The 9,938-nt window shown below is 38.4% G+C and overlaps 2 protein-coding genes across 2 annotated transcripts; one reads left to right on the forward strand and one right to left on the reverse strand.

Moving 5' to 3' along the window:
- Positions 1-1,729: 1,729 nt before the first annotated feature.
- Positions 1,730-4,366, reverse strand: LOC119074539 (transcription factor grauzone-like). Its single transcript, XM_037180706.1, has 6 exons — positions 4,203-4,366; positions 3,992-4,056; positions 3,303-3,931; positions 2,932-3,240; positions 2,368-2,544; positions 1,730-2,302 (listed from the first exon to the last, which is right to left on the reverse strand). Exons 1-6 carry the CDS (start codon positions 4,258-4,260, stop codon positions 1,954-1,956), a joined length of 1,587 nt encoding a protein of 528 aa, XP_037036601.1. The 5' UTR covers positions 4,261-4,366; the 3' UTR covers positions 1,730-1,953.
- Positions 4,367-8,087: 3,721 nt separating this feature from the next.
- Positions 8,088-9,290, forward strand: LOC119074540 (probable Golgi SNAP receptor complex member 2). Its single transcript, XM_037180707.1, has 4 exons — positions 8,088-8,346; positions 8,415-8,520; positions 8,589-8,772; positions 8,975-9,290. The coding sequence occupies exons 1-4, from the start codon at positions 8,213-8,215 to the stop codon at positions 9,184-9,186; spliced, it is 636 nt and encodes a 211-aa protein (XP_037036602.1). The 5' UTR covers positions 8,088-8,212; the 3' UTR covers positions 9,187-9,290.
- Positions 9,291-9,938: the final 648 nt, after the last annotated feature.

Consider the following 9,938-nt stretch of genomic DNA (forward strand, 5'->3'; position numbering starts at 1 on the left):
TGCTATTATATAGCTCTATATGCCTGTATATAGCTCAATATAGCTGTATATAGGTATATATAGATGTCCATATATGGAATCCCTGAAACCCCTCACACTTAACACATTATTTCCATGTTAACAGAAACTCTCTAAGTACCATTTTTCCCAAGATATATCACTTTTAATAAAATCCAATATGGCCGCCGGCAGCCATTTTGTTAGGAGACCGGAAATATTACTGACGCTTTACATTCGTTAATACCTTTCAAACAAAAAAAAATTCATGAAATTCGGTCAAAATTTACTCGAGATATTGTCAAAATACACCACGTTCACTGTACTTCCGAGTAGCCAGATAAGAGCTCACTCCAAGAGACCTAGCTCACGCTCCGGAGAACATAATTTCATAATTTCATATATTTTTTTTCCCTGATTGGTACGGTCAATACCTATCTAATAAAGCTAAAACAGACGAAATATGTTCAAATGTGGCCGACCTACAAGCAAAAACTGCTTGCCGCCCTGTGCCTGTTCCACACCAAGGGGTCTAACTCACGAGTCGGTCATCCGATTTCCATAAACTTTTTTTTTGTCGATCGGTATTGTAAATACCTTTTATTTGACGTATCATTTACAAGTTTAACGTTTAAATGTTCGGAGATATCTTCGAAAAACCGTAAAGCACTTATTGGGCCACAGCTCGGGAGGGGTCGATCCAAAATCACTCATCTTCGAACTTAGCCTGTCTTTTGACATTACCAAACGGGAAAAAAAAGAATTTTCAAAATCGGATGCGTTTTACTCAAGTTATCGTGCAGCCAGACAGACGGACAGACGGACAGACGGACAGACGGACATTTTTTTTTCGCGGATTTGGCATCTCTAGACAACCACAATAGGTTTCCCCTTACTCAGGGAGTCCAATTCGACGTGTTACAAACGTATGCGTAAACCTATAAGACCCCAGTACTGCGTACGGGTTTAAAAATTAATTGCCTAATATTTTTGTTTTAAAGTTTTTCTGTTCTTATTTTTTTTCTAATTTTTCAAGCCGTTTTGAGTCGGCTGAGCCGGTTTTTTTTCACCTTGTCGACTGGCGGCTCGACTCGACCAAAAAGGCTCGACTTCGGCTTGACCGGCAGCTTATTTTCGACGGCTCTCATGTCTGTTACTCACTACGTCTACGCCCGCAGGAAATGAGTTTTAACGTTCATGTCAATGAAGTAATGACTCAATTCCGTTAGTGTAGGGAGTACAATGTTTAATGTTAATCAGAGACAAAACGTTCAAATTTCAGCCCAGTTGTCCTCCCTCGGACAGATTATGTAATCATTACTCACGTTGATTGAAGAGATCCTGTTTGTGGACCTTCTGGACTATAAAATCAACATATTTTCGACAAAATTCTCACATCGATTGGACAAGTTAGATGAGAAAAAGCTGCTGAAAATTCTGATTTCATTTCGTCCTTCGAATTTTCAACTTGTTAGGCGTGACAGACCTTCCAACAAAAATTTTATTTTTCAATTGAATTCTACATTGGGTTCCAAAACCAATTTTAAGTGTCTGCGATTTTTGTGCTGAAACATAGACTAGGACTATCAAGGCCCTTCTAACGGTCAAAGACGATCTGATCAATCTGATGAGGGACGATAAAGCCCAAGTGCTCCGGGTCCATGAAATCTGCATACCGAGCCGAAGGCGGGTCTAGTCATACTAGATAATCACACTAAATCCGATACCACAATTCATAAGCAAATGAACTTTATTTTACATGGTAGCGCTTTACACTGAGCTAATGTTACGCGTTCTTAAAGAAGGAATGTTCACTGGGTTGTTCGTACATTTTTGTCACCACAAATGAGACTCGAATCAAATCCACTCTAATGTTCTGAACAGACTCTCGTCTCCTGGCACACCGTCACTGATCGCATCACAGAAGAATTTCGAAAAATTGTACAGTCAAGCGTGTCATTCGTCCTTTTTGGACTTCGATTCGGCTAACTGCGTCGGATGACGATATTTCCGATGAGAGAAATAATTTGAGCTCGACGTGAATGTTTTCGGGCAAAATTGGCAATTGTAGAGTACTTGTCCGGTGTGACGAGCCATATGTTCGGTTAGTTCTAATTTTCGTCGGAATTTCTTCTTGCACACGCTGCATTCAAAGTCTTTGATCTTCAGATGAACGTAACGTATGTGCGCCGATAGGGAGCTCGATGTGGTACACTGTTTGCTGCAATTTTCAAAATGACAAATGTGCTGACGATCATCTTTATGTCGTTGCATGTGGGTGCGTAGTGTTTCCACATTCTTGTACCTAAAAATGATTGAATGGATGAGCACACGCTATACTCGACAGTTTGCGGTTTTATTCGATCTTACCATAAACTGCAATGTGAACACTGCACCCGAGGTGAATTCTCCTGCAAATGGTGTGACATGTGCGACTGTAGATTTGTTTTCGAACAGAATTGTTTGGCGCATATTTCGCAGACGAAATTGATTTTCTCCTTTGAATGAGTCAATTTGTGCTTGATCATGACGAATTTGAGAGCGAATCTGCGGAACAGAGATCACAGTGACGATATAAGTTGTGCTCACGATAAATTCAGAAATTAACGCAACGGAAACGTGATGTTACCGAATATCAATCTGGGAGTACTAAGCCTCCAGGAGTAGCTATTTTAGTCATGGCACTTCTCAGTGCATGTACCAATTTCGAGACAATATGCTACCATCGCTGTTCTGCTGTGCTAAGCCAAACACCGTGTTGCATTGTTTCTGGTCTTTGCAGAGCTTTTGAAAGCTTTTGATTCCATTGGAAAAGTGAAATATTTCGATGGAATACAAGAGAAGCGTAAAGCTCTCAGACACAATGCGATACGACGTTTTGGCTTAACACGACAGTGTTAAGAAAATGAAAGGTGAAGTAGGAGAAGTACTTACGCTTTACCACACGTGTCACAGACGAACTTTTTTTGGTCTTGGGTGAAATGCGAAGCTTCATGATTCGTCAATTGAGACTTTAGTACGAATTTCTGCGGACACTTTTCACATTGAAATGGGCGCAAATCAGTTGGTAGGTGTTGCTTCATGTGTATCCTTAGCAAAACTTTACTTTTACTGATTTGGCCGCACGTTGTACACTTGAATGCATCTGGCGAAATATGGTTAATGATGTGATTCATGAGCCGATCTTTTCGATAGAATTTCTTATCGCAACATCCGACGTATCCGCGTTGATTGTGTTCCGAACTGAAATTGAATGGACGTTACAGTCTTCGAAGCAGTGATTGAATGCTATACTGATGGCATACCTAAAGTGTTCCTGCAGTTCTTTGAAGGAATTGAATTGTGGGGTCGTGTTGCAAATATCACAGCTTAGGTTCACAAATTCTTTGATTTGAGCGTCACTTTTCTCCTTCGTCGTGCGCACTTTCAAATGATCGGGCAGTTTTTCGTCGATATTTTTCCGACTGAACAAAATCACATTGTTCGAATCGGAGTCGTTCATTGCATCCGGCTCTGTCTTGGCACTGATTAGAGTCGTCTCGTCATACGCTTCAGCCGTACGACTATCACCGGCAGTATTGACTGAATTTTCGTTCATAATTTCGCAATTTTGTGTCGCATGTCTCTCCGATATGTTTGGTTTCTGATCATCGCTTACATCAGTATCCAATGAATATGCTAACGTTCCGTAATCATTCAGCAATGCTCCGCCATCGGTTGTGGCTCGTAGTGTAAATATAAGGCGTTGAGGTGGATCTGTCTCTGTTAATGGAATGTTTGGCTGAATCTTCCTTGCATACTCAACGAAGCTCGACTGATTCAATTGAACCATCCTGTAGAAGTCATAGAAGTTAGTGACGGTGTCTTTGCATGTGACGCAGACCATTTTCGATGTCACCGGGTGTGCAGCATTTTCGTTAACTTTATGGTCCATCTGGAGAATTAAAAATCATTTCAAACAACGAACATGATGTTAACGACTGTTGATGCTTACAAGAAAAGGAAAGAACATCAACAGCTTCTGTAACACGGTTGTTTCCGAAAAAATGTCAATGGAAGCTACGAGGAAACGAAAATTTATTTGTTGCATTGTTTTAGGTCGCGACTATCCAATTAAGCATTTGGGTCATCGACTAACAAACAAAATTTGAGCCGAAAATTCGACCAAAATTCAATTAAATTTCAGTCGAACATCAGAAACTTACATTCCGTTTTTCGCAAGCAAAATCGGCAAATGGACATTAAATTTGGTTCATTCATCATGAATGTAATTCCATCTAATTCACTAATTTAACACACACAATACAACATACAATAACAACCGAGCGTCAACAAAACAATCCGCACCACTCAATTCATAAAATGTCAATTGAATGAGAATATAGAGTATAATACGGTCGATTTGACTGTCCACCAATTTGCAGTGAGGTTCGTACGAGAGTATCGATCGAAATTTTCGTTTTACCTGAAAAAGAGCCCAGTTTTGGGTAAAATAATTTCGATTGACTTTGTCATGGAATTGTCCCATAATGTAGCCATCAAAAGTGTAACTGGCATTAATTCAATGGCACAAGAGTGGTAACAACAAGATGTTATTATAACTTGGTGGTAAAACCAGTAAGACCCACTCTGTACGAGTTTCAATAGTAACCAAATCAACTAGCGACATCTGCGAGACCGTAGCGAAAATGTGTGTCTCAATAGAGAACTTTAGCAAATCACACAATAATGACAAAACCAATAATTTCCAACAATAACGAAAACGAAATTGACACGGAAAAATTTTATCATTGTGAATGGGGCGAGATGGGTAAATATGTTCACAAATCATGGTGTGTTATGTGGTGGCAGAATTCAAAATACTTCTTTAGTACTTATAATAGTACTTTAACAGAAATTAAATTGAAGTAGAAAAATATAATTTGTGCACCGGACAACTATCTTAAAAGCAGATATTCAGCTTTATATATATTATGCACCTGTTGCCAAGATTGGTATTTTGACGTGTAGGACATTATTGCCCTAGCCGAAGGCGTGGGTCATAATGCCTACACGTCAAAATAACAGTCTGGCAATAGGTGCATATCATATTTTATCTGTCGAGAACAGATATATCGAGATAAACAAAAACTCCCCAGAGGGATAAGCTCGAGATTATCGTTCTAGACAGATAAAGATATTTATCTATCTAGGTGAAATAATAGCAGTGAAAAAGTGGTATTATTTCGTCTGGGATGAATATACACATGGTTTGAAAGGCATTTGCCAGTAGACCTCAAAACAGGCATCACACAGTCTCGAGCTACACTTGGTTCCTGGCTGAAGATATCCGAAGATGGAAAAAGGGTGTTTTTTAACCTAATTTTTTGGCGATCGTTCCGGGTGAGAGTGGGCTCATTGGAAAGCTGAGTTCAAATACTTTCGGGGAATGTCTAGTTTCATTAGATTCATTGATAGATGTTGTAAAAAATGTACAACAAAAATTTTCAAAATCTGTGTGAACGTTTGACAGGTCTGGGCTGGTACTGATGACGCTTAATGTGAACCTAATATGCTAGTTGTAACTTACATTATCTAAGCTTTCCATTGATACCTCATTTGCAGTGCTGGTGACTGCTGGTGAATTTTATGAGTAGCGGGTGTACTTACATAAAAATCTGTTATGTGGACAATCTTTTTTAACTTCTTATTTATGGCTCAAAATTTCCAGTTGTAAGACAATTATTATTGAGAATCAAAAATTGCGCAACCAATCAGAGGGTGCGATTTTATATTTGTCCCATGCTATTGTTTCATAAACCACTTGAGACAAATATAAAATCGCATCCTCTGGTCTATTTGAATGGTAAAGGGAGTTACCTGAAAAAAAAATGTGTTTCGGGTGAGCATGTGCTCCACGTGCTGTTTGTGAGGTTATGCTCACCACAGCACAACTTGTTCTGTAAATTGTGTCGTCAAAAGGCAAGCTAATTTTTCCATCTCATTTCCACTAGCTTCAGAATGTTCTAGTCTACAGATTTCAATAAATCTATGTTTGTTCAGAGACGCACGTTGTAGACAAAAATTCTAAATTAAATAAACAATCAACTATATGACGATTCTGTCAACACATTTATAGACAATATAGTGGATATACTCAAATATACTGGATTGCTGGAGCTATACTGGATTACTGGATCTACTGGAGCATAAATTCGAGTCTTGATTCATTTGGGCGTTTGTCTATTTCAGTTGTCCTGTGCATAAATCGTTGTTTCTACCTCAACAGAAAAGTGATTTTCTCAGCACACGTCCTAAAACTGAAGACTAGTGCTGTTTCCTCTCGTTTGTCTTTCTTATTTTTTTCAAAAATTCCCATTGATTAAACCGATAGGCTAAATCAGCGATTTTATTTCACAAGGATTCAATTTTATATTTATAAGTTCTCCCTAGTTGGAGGTGCTTATTCATAAAAATTCGAAATTCACTTATTGTCAACGCTAACGTCTATCGAGAGATTCATATAAATTTATCATTTTCACATGAAACGCTTATATCCTCTGTGTGACTTTCATTTGAAAATGTCAAATCAACCGGATTCAAAAATTTTAAACACAAAATGAAAGAAGTTTGAATTCTGCCACCACATAACACCATGATTTGTGAACATATTTACCCATCCCGCCTCATTCACAATGATAAAATTTTTCCGTGTCAATATCGTTTTCGTTATTGTTGGAAATTATTGGTTTTGTCATTATTGTGTGATTTGCTAAAGTTCTCTAATCAATTAGATTGAAAAACGAAAAAGTCCATTCTAATGAGGGATAGCTGTAGTTGTGTGAGTAATCCTATGGTAAAGATCTCGGTCTGTAGGAGTCTAATACTCACTGGACTTACTAACTACTACGTGACGTATCACAATCATTTATAACCCGGAATGGATTTACTATTGAATGCATGTTCGAATTAGTCGTCCTTGGAATCACTAAAGAATTTTGTCTACCCTTTACCGTGATCTGATTCTTTGAAAGTGGACAGTAAATCAGAAGCAGCCGGTTACAAACAATCGCCATCGCTAGTTACACCACAACCAACGATAGAAAATCGTTCGACTTATTTAGGCTTCTTGTTAAAGATTGCCGATTTAATGCTAAGACTAGGATGGATGAGAGAGTATTGAAGCTTTGCTTTTGATGCAATTTGAGTCATTGGAACACGAATGCTGAAACTGTTGAAAGGAAGTATGCACACTGTGCATTACACAGAGATTTAATGTTCCCCCTATGATTACAGTCTGCGCAAACGTTCGAAGCTTTAAGGAAGAATATGGAGGTGGGGTTTAATTCTGGAAATTCTGAAAAAATCGGAAAATTTCCGAAAAAATCCTGACATTTTTCCCGAATTTCTTTAGAACTTTTCGAACTTTTTTACTGGCCATTTAGCGAATTCTTTTGTTCTAATGTCAATTTTGACACTTTACGTTGCCCATACGTCGCTCTCTGAATGGCCAATTAGAATAAAAATTTACAAAAACAAGCTCTGATGGGGAGGAGTGGTGGAATGGGGTAGGTCAAATAGTTGCCAATTCCTTAAGTGTTTTCCACAAGAAACAGCATTGTCATGATTGCATGATGGAATAGTAAATAATGATTCCAAATTTTTGAGGTCTTAAGCCAAAGGCAAGAGCTAGAGCCATGGTATACATTCGCGGTACTGTATTGGACAAGAGTCTTCGAGGTCTTCTAATATCTTCCAATATTTCTACGTTATAGATTGTGTCTGACCACGACAGAGTAAAACCAGGCAGGAGCATTTCATTTTTAGAATGTCAAAGCAAGAAATAGATAGTCAAATCAAATGATCCTGTCTGGTTTTACTTTGCCGTGGTCTGACCCAAGACAGTCTTTATCGTAGAGATATTAAAAGACATGAGAAGACTCTTGTCCAATACAGCCCCTGATAGCCAATACAGTCTGACTAATAACTTGCCTTTATTTTCTATGTCGGTCGCCGATAGTCGTTTTAAATTATGCGCTTGATGGTAGTTGTATGGAAACAGTCAGTAACTACAATAACAGAGGGAGCCATTATGAATGGACAGAATGAGGATACCAAGGCGAATAAGACAGACGTGTAAAGTTGTGACGTTTTGATTAGAAAAAAATTTCGTTGAATTGTCCAAACATTAAATAAATTTAAATTTGTCAGAAACAGTCGAAACAATAGACCAAAAATGGAGCAGTTATATCATGAAACCAATCGTATCATACAGGAAACCCATCAATGTTTCCAAGAGCTTAACAATCCGAAAGTTGATTCGATTTTCGTAGAAAACACAATATCAACAAAAATTGCAACTGTGAATGCGTAAGGACTCGATGAACTTTCTCTTATCTCATCTATGACAACTGTAAATGAATTTCCATCAATTTTAGGAATTGTGATAGACTAGACGTTCTTGTATTTAAAGTGCCTGTGTCCCAAAGATCCAATGCCAAAATGAGAGTGGACCAACTGAAGTACGACATAAGACATTTACAGGTTCATTTTGATTCTATCTTAGCAGCGACGATCTTATTTCGTTAATTTGTTAATGGTTCAATGAGCAGAGTGCCCTACAAAATTGGCAACAAAAGAAACAGAAACGGGAAACGGAGATACAGGATCGAGAACAATTGTTGAACCGGCGATTCACTTCAAATGCTGATACTACAATCGATTTGGATTATTCGCTGCAGCAGCATAATTCCATGAACAATGCACATCGGGGGATTGATGAAATGTTGATGACCGGTGAGTTCAGTTGCAATTTACGTTGAACAGTCAAAACCGAGTTTGGGTCGGAAGTAGAATTGCAGGTCGAAAATAATTTTGTTGAATTAATTTGAATCGCTTTTCATTCCCGAACTTGTGAGGCTACCAACGGAGGCGTAGAACTAATTGTTATCCCATCTCATCAGATAAACGTTAACGTTGTCGCATTCTAAAATTTCAGGCCAGAACGTTCTCGGCAGTCTCCATTCGCAGCGGGACACACTGAAGGGAGCCCATAAACGAATTCTGGATATTGGAAACACTTTAGGCCTATCAAATCACACAATGAAACTGATCGAACGACGAATTCATGAAGATAAATATGTGCTGCTCGGTGGCATGGCAGTGACAACTGTTATCATTGTCGGCATCATTTATTACTTTGTGTTATAATTCCATGTTTAAAGTTAAACGCTGAAAAAGTTGATTCAAATGCGACTGTATCGTACATTTGTATGCCCACGAGATCTATAAATTATTTCCGAAAATTGTGCCTATCCAAAATCGCAGTGCTGTTTGATTGTTAAGCGAATGAGTCGACAGGGAACATACTGAAAAGAAACCAACGACTGCAGAAGATACGTTGCAACAACGTCAAACTGTTAAAGAACTCTTTAGAACGCTTCGCACGGTGTATTAAGTAACACTGTGGAACTAAGGATGGAATAACACACTAGACAGAAGAGGTATGTTTGGAAGCAAAATAATTTTAGTGGAAACTTGAGTGAGGAAAGACAATGAAGCGAAAGTTATCTGAACCAGCAAATTTCCTAATTCCGTCCTTACGTAACCTACTTTTAGTGAACAACGGACTCAGTCATAAAATATGCTGAGAGTCATCTTGGCACAAACAGCTTCCTTTACTGCAAGATTTTTTGTGAATTGCATTGAATGGAATAGTAGTCCATTGAATGGAATAGTAGTCCATTGAATGGGATAGTAGTCCATTGAATGGAATGGTAGTCCATTGAATGGGATAGTAGTCCATTGAATGGAATAGTAGTCCATTGAATGGAATAGTAGTCCATTGAATGGAATAGTAGTCCATTGAATGGAATGGTAGTCCATTGAATGGGATAGTAGTCCATTGAATGGAATAGTAGTCCATTGAATGGAATAGTAGTCCATTGAATGGAATAGTAGCA

Source organism: Bradysia coprophila, unplaced genomic scaffold, assembly GCF_014529535.1.
Source record: "Bradysia coprophila strain Holo2 unplaced genomic scaffold, BU_Bcop_v1 contig_151, whole genome shotgun sequence".
In the NCBI taxonomy this organism is placed as follows: domain Eukaryota; kingdom Metazoa; phylum Arthropoda; class Insecta; order Diptera; family Sciaridae; genus Bradysia; species Bradysia coprophila.